Genomic DNA, 14,891 nt, shown 5'->3' with positions numbered 1-14,891 from the left:
GGCGAGGCCTTGCTGCTGAGGGGGCGGGAGGGCTCAGCCGATGACTTCTGGATAAGGGCTTTGTAAATGTTACGGCTCTTAGCACAATGAGACCTTGAACTTTGGTTAACGCAGTGTAAGTATACGTTTTTGACATGATCTCCTCGAAGGCTGCCTCTACTTTTCAGTCCCTCGTTAACGCTTTGGAGATTCCGGTGTACTTAAGTCATCTGTGCCAAGAGAGTGACTTGAAATGCGTAAGGAAACATCATTCCTTGGCAAAGGACCTCAGTCCTGAAGTTTATGGACTTTGCTTTGTGGAATTTGTTTTAAAATTAACTTTTTTCAGCTTTCTACAATGAGTGGCTTTAAAGTAATTTGCTTTGTATTGTCTTATTTATAAAAATACAGAAGTACAAGAAGTTGCATGTATTTCTTTCTTGTATTTAGGAAGCATTTAGTTTAGATTAAATCCTGCTTCATAATTCCATGGGTTTTGGTTATGGGTATGATTTTTGCCATAACTTGCTTTTTAGGTTCAAGAAGACCTTCACAAGCTTAAAGTGAAAAATATCGACTTGCAAGGAAATGTAAAAACTGTGGATATTAGTGACCTCAAAACAGCCACTGAAAGAACAGAACTCAGGCTGAGAGTAAGTAAAATGGAGCAGATCCAGAAGATGATTCAGTTTTTGAGATCTCTGTCAGTAATTCACTTAGAGTACACAGGGCCAGGTATTTGCCATCCTGCAGGATCCCTTTCTGATGAGCAAACGATGGGATTCATCAGACATGGCAGTTCAGAATGATGGCTTCCTCTTTTGGGTTGTCAGAATTAACTGATCTTGTGCCTTATACTGTTAGCCAAAATCGGATTTAGTCCAACAGAAGCACAAAGCCTATCAAGTTTTCAGTCAAGTGAAGATCTGGATTGCTAAAATAACTGAGTTAAATTTAATATCCCTTATACCTTTGTAATAGTCTAAACATTATTTTTTCCCTCTGACAGAAACATACTGAAAATTATTTAAATGCTATAAACAGACAAGTGTTAACTGTTTCTTCAACTGATAATAAAGAAGTACATTCAAAAGAGCCCCCTAAATGGTAAGTAAAACAGCTGTTTTATTGTAGAGACTAATGCAGGCAGCAAGACAGAAAAACTGTGGTATCAGAATCTTGTAAAGGAAACGCGAGTATTGGCCCCGATCAGGTTATTTTGGTCATTTGCTATTTTGGTTTTATTTTGTTCAAGTTAAAAAAACAACACAAAAGTAAATGCAGTTCTAAGTAGCTACAGCAACCTTCTGCTAACTCCTGTGATTTTTCTTGCCAAATGCAAATTTAAGTAAAAATATAGTCTTTGAGTTTCAACCAGATGGAATCAGTATGGGTTTAATAGGTAAAATCAAAGTAATTTTTAAAAACCTCACTGTTTGTTTCCTTCTAAATCAGGGGCCTTCATTTTGGTGCTTCTCAGAAACAGCTTATTTTACCACGAGTACCTGTTGAGCCCGTGACTGTCCAGGCATACAGCAAATCAGCACTACGCATTTCTCAAGGTTCACAGGTCTGAAATAACATACTACTTATTCTGCCAGAGGCCGCATTAAATGAGTAGACTGGTGTCTTGTAGATTACCAGTTGATCCCATAATGTTATGTTCTGACTCCACATGGATTTAGTTTTTGATAATATACCATCTATGACTGAAAGTGTTAAAAAAATCCTCAGTAGAATGAGCAGGCTGAGAGATAGGATCTTTCTCTCAGCCCCACAGTCAGCATAAAATCCAAGTTAGGAAGGACTTCAGTATTGTCATGGGTGCATCCACAAGCCTCCCATTCTTTATTTCCCCCCCCGCCCCGCCCCCCCCAAGTATGTTGCTAAAGAGTCCTGAAACCAGACATTTGTTCTGCTTTATGGTCCCAGTCCTGCAAATACTGTGTGCTTAACTGTGATTCTGCAAGTAACGTGTTTAAAATAAATGGAACTGTATATCGGAATAGCATGAGCACAGCTATAAATGCTTGTGTTGTTTGTGACTGAAAGTGGTTCTCTTTCTTGTTTTTGCATAAAAGATACGGCAAATTGTGGGAAAGACTTTCGTTCGTGTATAGGGTAGTCACCTCTATAATAAATACAAGTTTTATCCTTGAAATCTGATTTTTCACTGTTTTTCATGAATGAAATCCCTGTAAGATCATTTAAAACCTTCTTAAAATGTTTGTATCTGAAGTATTTTTGCTTTTTTTATTCTAAGCTGTGAATTTTGATCAGTGCGTTCAAGGTGATTTCCTCAAACATATTTTAAAAATAAATGAAGATAATTAGTTGAATTGAAAAATACCCATTGTCACAATTTTGGGTTATTACTGTTTAATCCAACAGAGCTTTGAGTGAGAGAGAACCTTAAGAAGAGGCTCTCTGTAGTTCTAAGACTGTTACCAGAAGCTAGGGATTGAAGCTACTTGAAATGGTATAATCAGAATGAGCAGCCTAACATTTATATTGCCGGTTAGCCTTACTTCCAACATGAAGTAGTATTAAAATATTGCTTACTCTTGAAATGATGGTAAGGTGCAGTGAGATCTCTCTTTTCCCAGACCATATTCCAATCCTGTCCTATATGAATACACTTATATTGTGGAAAGGAAAAAAAAAAACCAAACCAAAGTTCAGCTACTCTGTAAACTCTTTATTATCTATGGAATTTCAACTCTTCATGTGCACCAATGAGCTTAATTTACAGTGGAGTACATGCTCTGTCCTGCCTCGACATTCTCTTCGTCTTTTCATTTCTGATATGTATGGCATCTGCTTAGAAATGCATATCCAGTGACACACAAGCTACCCCTAATTTCCCATTATAAAGAAAATGGCAAACAGTGCTGCTTTGCCAACTGTTCTACATGCCCAGCATGCCAACATAAAAAGCTTTTATTATTAAATAGTTGTGAAATCCAGCTGGGAAATTATCACCTACAATTCCTTACTTCCTGTCTTTTTCTTACTTGTAGCTATAAACAGTTTTGGTTTTTTCAAGCCTACTTCGGAGTTTTTCAAAATTCCTTTCCACTCAAAGGAAATATTAGTGAACTGAATAGTCTTCTGTTTGCAGACAGTTTTTCCAGGTATGTAGGCTTGAAGAAATCAATGTTTCAACTTGTAGTGGTTCTGAGACAAATTAATAATTCATGCAGTAATATTTTTGTGCTTTGCAGTACATAGTACGCCGTGCAAGAGTAGAAATGGAGCATAAGTTGTGTTTGTAGTAGTTCGGGTGAAACAAGGTTGGAGTCAAATAAGCACGGATGCTATTTTCACATATGCATTGCTAGAATAGTTGTCATGTGGGAAATAGCTTGCCCACAGGTGACAGAAAAGAATTAAAATTATTGTTTACTCACACATACAGTATTTCTGAGTCGTATCAGCAGCCAGATAAGACTCTGCAAATCTAGCCCATAGGGGCAATTGTGAAGCGCTGTCCCCCTCCTTTATTTCCCCCCCCCCCCCAACTATGTATGGCAGTTGGATTTCTTCTAATAAAGCTTAAGAACTGTAAAGAGGTGTCTTCCTCATGCAGTAATTGTAAAGTGGGTGTATAGCAATGGCTGAAAAGACATTGTTATCCATAACTGGAAGGTGCATAAGTTCAATTTTTTAATTTTTTTTTTTTAAAAAAAATGCTTAATTGAAAACACATGAACTGATGCTTGTGCAGCTTTGTTTTTCTGGGGTTTTTTTGTTTGTTTGGGTTTTTGTCTAAAAGTTGATACTTTCTGTGATGTCCTGAATACACAGTGAAAGTTAATATTCTCTCATCAGTAATAAAGATGCAAATGAAAAGATGTTTCTAGGGGGCTCTAGAATATGCAAATAACATAAATAGCTGCACATGAAAAGTGGTTTAGTTACTGATAATACAAATTTTTTCAAAGATTAAGGTAATGTAGTCCATTCATAAAGGAATTGGACTCTATTAGAAACCATGCACCACAGGCATCTGCAAAACAGAATTATATGATGAATCGGATTTGTTGGCTTGCTACATGATAAAAATGCCCTCCACTCTGAAACGACTTTTGTATTGAAATAGAACAAGATTTGAACCATTGAACTGTACTGAACATGTCAACCTGTTCTGTATACTCCATGTTAATAATTGAGCACAATAGTCTCATTCTTGTTGAGCATTATATTAGCAATAATGCACTATTTGCCCTGCTTTTCTCATCTTTTTCTTGTTCTACACCAAGATGGTTCAAGATAGCTTACATTTTAGATTTTGAATAATACAGATGCACGGATAACGTAGATTGAAGAGACCCATGATACCATCTGCACCAGCTCCTGCAAATGTAGGTTTGTCACTTGCCATGCATCTAAGCTGATAAAATAACTTTTATCAGGTTTTTTTTATTAAGCATTTCAATTCTTGTTATCCTGAGTGGAATGTGCCACTCCAGCATTGATCGTTTCACTATCAGTCTGAGTGGAGAGTCTGCATTGTGAATCATCTCCTATTTTAATTGAGAAGGTACTCAATTTTCCTTCAATTCTTGTTTAATAGCACAAGCAGTTTTCTCTCTGTACAGTAGTGTGTTATAGTAATAAAATAAATACTACAAAATCACTGATGAGGTGAAAATTGAACTTTCTGTCTCTGTGCAGCCATGTGGGTAAAAGAGTAATTGGCTTGGATAATAACTTTTGTTTGTACAAACCCGAATCTAAATGAGTGTCTCGTTGATACATCTGCTTGTAATTACTATCAAAAGAAGATAATATATTGTGCAGATAAAGAAATTAAACCGGTTTTAGTGCATTCACAAAGTAATACAATTGTTTAATAGTTCAAATATACCTCTAATGATTCTTATACTTTTTATGGCATATTTTGTTGGTCAAAAAATAGAACTCTCATAAATTTATTTTTACATTTATTCAATAGAAGTATCAGCAGAGAGTTCTTGAGTATAAATATGTTTAGTTGGATCTTACTGTGTAAGGGAGCTTTTTGTATTCCCGTATCCGTGTAATGGGAATTAAGCATAGACACTGCCAGGCCCCCAGCTCCTCTGAATTACCTTAGCTCTGTTGACTTTTCTGGTAATACATTAATTTTGCCATTTGAGGATTCTTCCTTATTTGGCACTGGTTGGTAAACGAACCATGTTGGGTGCAGAGTCTGGTTAGCAATGTTATTGCAATAAAAGTATTGGGAGATACTACTACACTTGGTGTAGATCCAGGTGTAAATTAAAGCACATGCGTTAAGATGAACCAAAATGTTTTCAACTTAAGAAACTTCTCTAGTAAAAAGATACAGCATCGCTTCTGGCTTTTATAGAAAAAGTATACGCTTTAGATACTTTTTATAACAACAAGACACTTTAAAAATCTTTTTCTGTCCATTAGGTTTTAAATCATAATAATTTTTTTAGCAAAATAGTTGAATCCGTTCCATGCAGATAACACAATACATTAAGAAACTACTATGTTTTAATTCTTATCACTATAAGGATTTTTTTATTTCCTCATTTACTTATAAGTAAGTGCTATATCTGCATTGAGTCAATGGGCCATAACCGATCCAAAGAAGCTGTTGTGGTCCATCAGGCCAATGATTCCTGAATTAAAGTCTCTGGTGAGCATGGCCAAGGTGGATCGGATTCTTATTATCATCTGTGGGAAGAATGCAGATATAACACCCTCCCAGTACATAGAGTGTGTATAAAACATTTGTTACAACATAGCTAAATGGAATTCACAAATGACCTATGTTAATCAAGTGAGTCAAACCTGATAGTCCTTTCCACTCAAAATTTAACTCAAAGGTGTGCAAATTTGGAAATTTCAGAGTTTGTAATGGAATTAATTGAACAAATTTTGACAAAAGCGTGTATGTAAATAGTAGTTGTATACCTTACTAAGTTTTCCATCTAATTAAAAGGCACTTCTTCATTGTTTGCCCAGTCCTGTGTGGACAGTCAAATAACATGAATTTTTATCATCATCTTGCAAATTTATGAACATTAGCCAATTCCTGCTTATAAACACTTCTCTCCTAGTGCAATTATTTTAAGACTATGCCTATTATATATTTCAGCAGCAGGTGGAAATGGCTATGAAAATTATGCTTGACACAGAGAACATGGATAATAAAACTGTTTTAAAACAACAGAACTATGAGACCAGGCTGCCACTTATAACTAAGAAAAAATCTGCTCCTGTAAGTAACTTATATTATCTTATGGGCTTATTATATGAATTACTTTTCACTATTAAAGTTAATACATATCAGACCTAAATAAAAAAAAATTATTTTAAGTGAAAGTACTTCATAATTTCCTACTTTTTGACATTGATATGTAACGATGAAAACATTTTGAGTGACAGTACTGGGGAAAACAAACCTGTAGCACAGCAGGTTTAGGTAGCAAGACCCCAGTCCAGCAAAAGTGTAAGTATACATGGGAATGCTCTTGGTAAGTGATCTCGGTAAAATCAGAGAGTGAAGATAAGCAAACTGGAGATTGTGGAGTTTAGGATCTGACCCAAAGATCAAGGAAGAATTGAAAGGGGTTTTGCTGACAAGAGTGGGCTTTCAGTTGTTCGTTGTCTAGCCGTTTCTTTGAAAAGACAATAATACATTCTGTTTTCAAATGATAGCAGGATTGTTAGGAATAAGTGAAAAATGCTTATACTTTGTTTTGGTGTTCTTTTTAATTGACTTTTTTCAAAAAAAGCAATCCTGCCACATGATTGCTGACACTGACCAGAAATCAGTGTGACTGAATAAAAAAAATAGAGGTTATACTGAATGAGAATCAGAATCTTAGGATGATTACCTAAATTTAGCTGTTGTTTACATCTTATTTTTCTGACATGGTTTGGGAAGGAATGTTGAGTTCTACTTCTTAGCTCCTTGCTGGGAGCACTTACTTTGGACTGTGAGGGTCAGATTCAGATCCTTCCTTTCCATGTGGATGTATTTCCATGTCTTGTAGATTCCAAGTGTCCTCACTGTTGAGCTACAAGGTATGCTGAAGCACAGCCTTTCTTTTATCTCTAGTCAAGCTGTTTCCCTTAGTACAAAACAATTATCTACCAAAGCTGAGACTGAGCACTTCCACAACACTCTCCTAAGAGTACCCTGACTAGTGGTCATCAAATCACCCTTCTGTGTTGTTCTCTCTGGTCTGAGCATGTTCAAGTTGTGCAAGATTAAGTTTTGATTCTTCCAAATTCCTGTTTTGCAACTGCTACTCCTCTTAAATAAACAAATAAACCAGAAGATGACATTTTTCTGCAAAATATGCTTTTAAAAAAATTTAATAGGCACAGGCATCCCTCCAAAGATCAATTATGTTCACAAATTTAGCACAGCACTGTGGTCCACATGAAAGAATATGCCTAATGGTCTCACACAAGGATGCTCTTCTACAATTTAATTTATGTAATAGAGGCATTATGCAGCGAGCCCAGTGCTATAAGAGACATTCTAGGGTATTTGGTTTTAAACAACATAAACGGAATCTGTGAATGGCACAGTTGTAAGCTGCCACTTATAAAAAATGATTTTTGAAAGCTGTTGCCCAGACTAAGAGGTGATTTGTCTAACCCTGTGATACAGAGTTAATTAGAAAAAAAGCATCATGGCTAATAGCTTTTTAGAACCACTCTAAAACACTCACAGAGAGGAATATTATACTACTGCAGAGCACCATGTGTTTTACCACTCTCACTGAAACATACACTGATCAGAGAAAACTTCTTAATGTGGACTTAAATTACAAACATTTAGTGTAAATTAGTCAAGCTCTCTGATACGTATTTACAGTTGCTAAGGAACTGTTTATGACAAGGAAATGGACTGAAAAAACAAGTAGGTATTTCCTATCTCTAATTTATTCTACAGCATTTACTGAGGTAAATGCTGCTTAGAAATTTTCGAATCCCATGACACAATCTTTGTTTTGAAGTGTTCTGGCTTCACTGGAGGTAAAATTTCGCAATTAGATTAGCAAAATCCACTACTGAGGTGGTGAATTAAGGCATTTTTGTTAAACGTGATCTATACTAACACTTAGAGGAATGATAGTTATAGATTACCAATAGTAACTAAGATAAATCGATGTGTAGTTGCAGGTCTAAAATTATATGGTCTTTATTTTTGAGAAAAATATCAATTAAAGTAGCTACAAGGATTAAGTTAGGTGCTACCTACCCTGTTTTTACTAATCAGCCATTAGAGGGCAATATTTGTACGCGCACATGCGGGCACACACGCGCGTATACCCATGGACATGCCCTAGATATGTATGTAAGTTCAAAGATTATCTCCAGAAAAAATCAGTGGCAGAAGGACTCTCATTGAAGTAAATTAAAAACTAATTGCTTGGTTAACTGCATTAAGTTTCTTTCCAAGAGTTGTCAGCATCCGAGTTTTCAAGGAGACCTGAGCATTTAGAAATGTGATGAGATTAAAAACACACTGGTTTTGAGGTGAGTAGATAGGTCAAGCGCAAATCTACACGGACTTTTCATTATCCTGCCATTTGAGTAGTTTGAAAAATTATTAGTAAGGATCTCATTGTTTCACGAAAAATGTCGTCTTTTCTTGCTCTTTTGTTATTATAAAGTTGCTGACGCTGGATTTTATGATAGAAACTAAGAACAATTAACTATTGCCCTTTTGTACCTTTTTGGGTCTGATAAGCACTAATACTTCATCCTCTGTAAAGTTCTGTAGTTATCTTAAAATGAGGACTGTAATTCTGTTTGAAACACCACGGACAGACTGGGCATCACTTCATTTAGTAGTCTATACCTGGATAACAAATGAAAAAAGATGAGTAGATAATTATTAAATATGTACACTTCTCATGGAGTATCTAGCAAAACAAACAATCTGAATTGCAGCAAAAATAATTCTGAGGTACTGCTGCAATGTAGAAAAGATTCACAACTACACCTTTAATTTTCATTGGACTGCTGTTCTTTTCTAGAATTATAATGGCACTTTTTGGTCCTTGTTTTCTTATAAATGTATATTATACTGTAAACTTAGGAACCTTTTAATTTATTCATAAGATAGAATTTAATATGGTGATGATTTCTAGCCTTTATGAGTTGCATCTTATATAGTGTGGCTCTAATGGTGATGGCAGTGATTCTGTGTTGTGATGAGGGTTTTTTTTAAGCTAACTTATTTGAGCATAACCATTCTAATCATATCCTCAGTTATTAATTCTTTATTCAGTATTTGCATCATGCTAATCACTAATGCTTATCACTGAAAGTCTATTCATTTTCAAAATTATAAAGTAAGGGAAAGCAGGGCAATTCTTTTCATTTCAAGTGACTAGAAGAAGTTGTAGAAGAAAAATAGGTCTTTTGGTCCTCCAAACCTGATTGTGTTTTAAACCTATGCATATGGTTATAATTACAGTCAAAGCATAATTTGGCAGTGGTAGCAGAATGAGATTTAAACAAATCGCTGTTACACTACAGTAATTCAAAATAAGCTCGTTGGATTTGTATTATAGTATGCAATCGTAATAAGCAGCATAGCAAATTAATAAAACCTTCTTGTCACTAAAAATAAAAAGGAAATAATTGGCGAGATAGAGTTAACTTAACAGATGACTATAGTCAGCATCCTTTCAACCTAGAAATGGGAATGTGAAGGTCACCCCCATCTCAGATGACAAACGTAGAACATTTTGTTGGTAAACAAATTAATCTTTTGAAAGGTCACCATTTGTTTTAAGTTTTTATCCAGTTCTTGTCATCTGGAATTGGAGATTGACTGTCATTTTGCTAGGTAGGGGTGCAGCTGAAGCTGCTGAAGCTGTTTCTGTACCTATCAGCATTCCTTGACAAAACTCAGTGCCTGATTGTGATGCTATGGGCTGCTGGTTTACAGCTGTCTCCGGACAAGAATGGAGGCCCACCCCTGAATTCCAATAAGTTGGTCCTGCATATTCTGCCTCGTGTAAGCTGGCCCTTTGCCCACAAGTAAAACGTATGGTAGTTCAAGCCAGCAATTATCTTTCTTACTTCCTTCTGTGCTGCTTCTGTTGCCTTTTTCAAAAAGCAGATGTGGGATTCACCAAAGTTCTCCATCTATTCTCTTTTGCACCTGTTCTGGCAGAATTTTGATAGAGGTAAATTTCTGGGAGAGTTAGCAGTAGGCCATAAAAGGAGCAAAGCTTGGTTTTTCGAAGTACGTGGCAAATTGACAGTTCAGAGCCATTCTGGTTACTTTCAAGGCTTAAAATAAGTAAGAATAACATAAAAGACCTCTTGTTAAAGATGCCTAGTTGCTCCATATTGAAGGTTTAATGTTGGGCTTTCCATTTAAATTGGACTTTATTTTCTGTAAATAAACAAAATCTAAGGGAAATAATATGTATTAATATCTTAGTATTACATCTGAGGGAAACTGTATTAATCATTAGGCAGATAAAATGCTGGACTATGTAAATCAGAACGAGAAGGACAAATTTTAATTTTCTATACAATTTTCCTACTCAGAAATCTTCTTGAATAAAAAGACAACCAGTCATAAAAATTGTTCATATTTTAAATCTCTTACAGAGACTGTTACAAATTTGACTCATCTGACTTTAGAATAGTTATGCTGATGCCGGTGAGAATTTGTCCTTTACTTAGCATTCAGTATTTCTGCACTGAATTGCAAGTGCTAGTTCTTAGACTTGGAGGGCCAAAATTAAGTTATCTGAAATGAGAGTTAAACACTTTCTTTATTTACTATTTATTACGAAGATTATTTGGTGAAATTGTCAGAACACGTTTCTTTTTCTGAATAGAAACTGCTAGACAATGGAAGAGTGTGTGAAACTATTCTTTGATACTGCTTCCTTGCTTTGCTGCTCAGGGTGTAAATCAACACCGAAGAAATACATCTGTTTAGTCTGTCAGGCTGTGAAACTATAAGATGCAAGGAAATCCTACAGTAATTGTCATCTAGACAAAACCAAAGCTGACTTGATCTATTGTGGGCAGTAGACTCAAGATTGGACTTGATATCCTGCAGAGATCCCTTCTAACCAACTTTTCTAGTATTTCTCTGATTCTGTGATTGTGAGTAAAGAATTGAAAATCATTTAGCACCTCTGCCTTTACTCTGTTTGAGTTTTTTTTTTTTACAATCTGAACTGATTTTCTCCCATTTCTCTGACTCCTGCGTGAATAGCAGGCTCTGTTGATTTGTAACACTTAGGGGACAGACCCATTGAAACCTCTCGGTATCCTTCCATGCTGACATAGAAATTCTTTATCAAAGCAGCTTTGCACCTCCCAAACTAAGTTTGTCTAAACCATACTTTCTTAGCTTGCTTGTGTAATATCATGACCAGGTAGCTTCAAAAGCCTTGCTGAAGTCAAGGTAATTAGTACTTACTTTTTCTTCCCTATTCACAATGCTTGCTAATGTGCTGTAGAAAAAAATTAGATTGGTCTGGCAAATTTGATCTTGACGGGTTCAAGTTGCTCATTGATTTGTTACTTCCCAGATGTTTATAATTAGCTTTTTTGGTTATTTGTTTAAGGATTTTTCCAAGAATTATGGTTAAACCAATAGGGCTAGAATTCCTCAACACACCTTTTCCCCTTTCTAAAGATAGGCACTATGCTCTTTTCCAGTCTTCTAGTGTATTTTCTACGAGAGTCCCACCAGCAGTTCTGAAATTGCTTTAGACAGTTCTTTAGGTATCCTAGAGCGTATTTCACCAGGACCAGCCAATTTCAAAACCTCTGAGCACTACCTGATCTGTTTTGCCCTTAAGGTAGCCTGAGACCTCTTCCCTTTTACACTACAATGAAGTGAGTTGATTCTACTCAGAACTAGCTGCTTTTTTAATAATAATTATAAATGTACTTAATTATGTCATTTTTTATTACCCAGAAGTCTCCTTCTGCTTGCATCTCATTTTGTCTTACCTGTTTAAGCAAACAAGAAGCAGTCATCAATATGCCCATTTTCTGTTTTCCGTATGCTTTTTTCTTCTTTTGAGATCAATGAAGAACATATGATTTACCAAGTTTGATAACTTGCTAGCATTCCTGTCCTGCTTCATCTCTAGAATAGTTTGAGCTTGTTTCTCTAGTACTTTTTAATCTGTGGAACAGACACATCAACGGAGTCCCAATTTGTTCCAATTAGACTTGTCTTCTACAAGCTCCTTCCTGCCAGTTTCCTGAGCGTATTGAAAACTGACCTCGGTTCCCTTGATTTTATTTTGCTGTGCTTCCTCCTTCCCTTTATAGGGATTATGAACTCTGTACATCAAATCTTGATAGGAACTTCTTCATAAAAAACATGAAGGTAGATGACAATTTGGAGAAGATAATAATGAAATGATAGATGACTCTGTTAGATACCTTTTCTACCATTACTATCAAGCTCTCTGGTTTTCTGATACTTACTTACCAAATTTCATCTATCTAATCTTCCTGGTTGATAAACTGTAGTTTTGACACACGGTAGTACTCATCTTTTCTCTGTATTTAATACTAGTCTCTCTTCTTTTACTGGAGGAAAAACATATTTATAAACATATTTTTAAAAAAGAAGTTGTAGTTAAATATTGCTGTCTAGGTAAAAAGAAAATAAATAGAGAACTAATCGGAAAGTCCCCGTGGTGTTACAAGTGCCCTATTTAAAATGAAGCAAAAAGAAAAAAAAAAAAAATAAAGTGGGAGAGGTTTATCCACAGGAGAAAACCACTTTAGAAAGGGTAATAGAATTGTTTTTCTCATGTCCCAGGTTAATTACACTCAGAAGTGCTTGAAATGAAAAAATAGTTTTTCAGCACACTCCGAGCATATTTTAAGGCAAGTAAGCCTTAGTCTGCACGGCAAATTAAGTGCTCCCTTCCAGCCCTATAAAACTGTGCTTTAAAAGTACCCATGATGAAGCAGGCTGTGTGCTGACTTCTGCAAAGCATACTTGCTGAATCATAATCTTCATAACAGGCTTCACTGGAAGATATTATTCACGCAGAAAAACGTTTGAGGTTCCAGTCACCTCGTAGCAGTAACGGTTGCTTGGGATTGTGTAGGATGTGATCCTTTGCTTCCAAGGTGGTTTGGGTCTGTCTACACTACAAACATTAAAATGCTGGTTAGGAGCTGCCAGTTCCTGGAATATGTGGTATTAAATTCGGTAGGTTTTGTGTTTATGTTATAAAAGCTGTAGGTGTGAGTAAAGGTTTTAAATTGCACCGACATAAGCAGATGGAAGTGTATTGAAAACCTTTTAAAAAGATGCAATCTTTTAAATATATTTTTAAGTTAAATCACTAAATAATGGTAATAAAACTATATAATGATGTGAAAAGTAAACTTTTTTTTTGCAATGCTTAATATTATTTTCACTTTTTTTAAGGTCTTATTGTTGTAATTGAGTTGGCTTAATTTTAGTGAAAATAACTGAAAGATACAAGCATTTTGTCAAATTTTGCTTTGATATCTCACTGAAGTCTTCAAGAGGGCAGCTAATGCAGCAAATAGGATGCTGAAAGAACAGAGAAGAAGGGTGTACAGATTGGGTGGAATTTTTGTAGGTAACTGGGGTCAGCTCCATAGTTCCACTGTGTTGCCTGTACTATGTAATGAAGTGAATCATAGTGGCACTGTGCGGTGTAAATGAGAGCTTAAATTACATTACAGTTGCATCTGTCCTTATTTTAATGTGACACCTGCCATGGAGTTTATAGAAATTAAAGGACACAACAAAGAATTAAATATCTATCTCCGGTTTAAAAAATCCAAAAAACCTCTAGGCTGCTTTTGAACTCATACACTCCACCTGAATTGCTTTTCTTTGTAGCTTATTACATCTCTACGAGCACAAATGAAATACATATGTTTCCTAGTGCTGTTTATCATAACAAAACTCCTGGGTTTTAAACTAGGATAAAACTGACCAATAGTAAAATCAGTGCTGCTTTACTGATACAATAGCAATAGCCTGAAAAAAGAGTCACTGTTTAATTAAATTTATTTAGCTTTATATATTTTTGTTGTGTCCTCAACAAACTGCTGGGGCTGAGAGTGAGTAGAAAAGTGTGGTTTATTATTCCCTTTTCTCAGTATCAAGCCACTTATATGCCAGCTGGTATAAAGTTAATCTTTGTTATATGCTTATTGCAATTTTCTTGGAACACAAGGACATGAAGATTCATACATCTAGATCCCTTCAAGCATAATGCTTGGTAATGGCCATAACAAAAACGAGTGTCTAAGATTTCTCTGAGAGATTCTCTATTATGATAAAGCATACGTATTTTCTATCTCCCTAATGTCTCTTGTGGACAATGTTGTTATACAAATTGGGAGGAAAAATTACAATAGTTTATTTTGATCTATCTCATTTCCCTATTAGGATTATAAGCAGTTCTTTAGAATTGCCTATCCCTTTCTATAAAAGTTGATGGTTGATGTTATTCACTGATTATGACACAATAGTGCTCAAAGATCCCAATCATTACCTGGATCCTATTGTACTAAAAGCTGTACACAAGCATGATAATCAGTCATTAAAACCTAGTATTTTAAAACAAGAAGTCCCAATGTGCTCTATAAAAGAGGTAAATATCATTATTCCCATTTTACAGATCTATCAATATTTCCTAGCTTTCTGATTTTATGTATTTAATATTACTTTAAGGTAGTTTATCATTCATAATGAAATAACTTTTAAAAAACCAAATAAAAAGAAGTTTCCAGCACATGGCATTAAGTTGTCTTCCATATAGCTCATCAGTAGGGTTCAAACATTTCTATCCAATGTAAGAATTTCTAACCATTAGACTAATAGAGTAACTGGTAACAGATTGTCACCCACAAAAGCAAGGGACATTTATTTTTTTTTT

The 14,891-nt window shown here is 35.4% G+C and overlaps 1 protein-coding gene across 1 annotated transcript in view; it reads left to right on the top strand.

The window, feature by feature from the left end:
• The first annotated feature begins 134 nt into the window (after positions 1–134).
• IQCH (IQ motif containing H) overlaps positions 135–14,891 on the top strand; it is a 71,585-nt gene continuing 56,828 nt past the window's right edge. Inside the window, exons 1-5 of the mRNA XM_009704815.1 lie at positions 135–236; positions 516–632; positions 989–1,086; positions 1,435–1,549; positions 6,095–6,217. Coding sequence (XP_009703117.1) covers positions 135–236; positions 516–632; positions 989–1,086; positions 1,435–1,549; positions 6,095–6,217 — 555 coding nt within the window. The remainder of the gene's footprint in view (positions 237–515; positions 633–988; positions 1,087–1,434; positions 1,550–6,094; positions 6,218–14,891) is intronic.

This window comes from Cariama cristata, unplaced genomic scaffold (assembly GCF_000690535.1).
Source record: "Cariama cristata isolate BGI_N322 unplaced genomic scaffold, ASM69053v1 scaffold2950, whole genome shotgun sequence".
NCBI classification, from domain to species: domain Eukaryota; kingdom Metazoa; phylum Chordata; class Aves; order Cariamiformes; family Cariamidae; genus Cariama; species Cariama cristata.
This window is presented reverse-complemented; position numbering and strand designations above follow the sequence as displayed.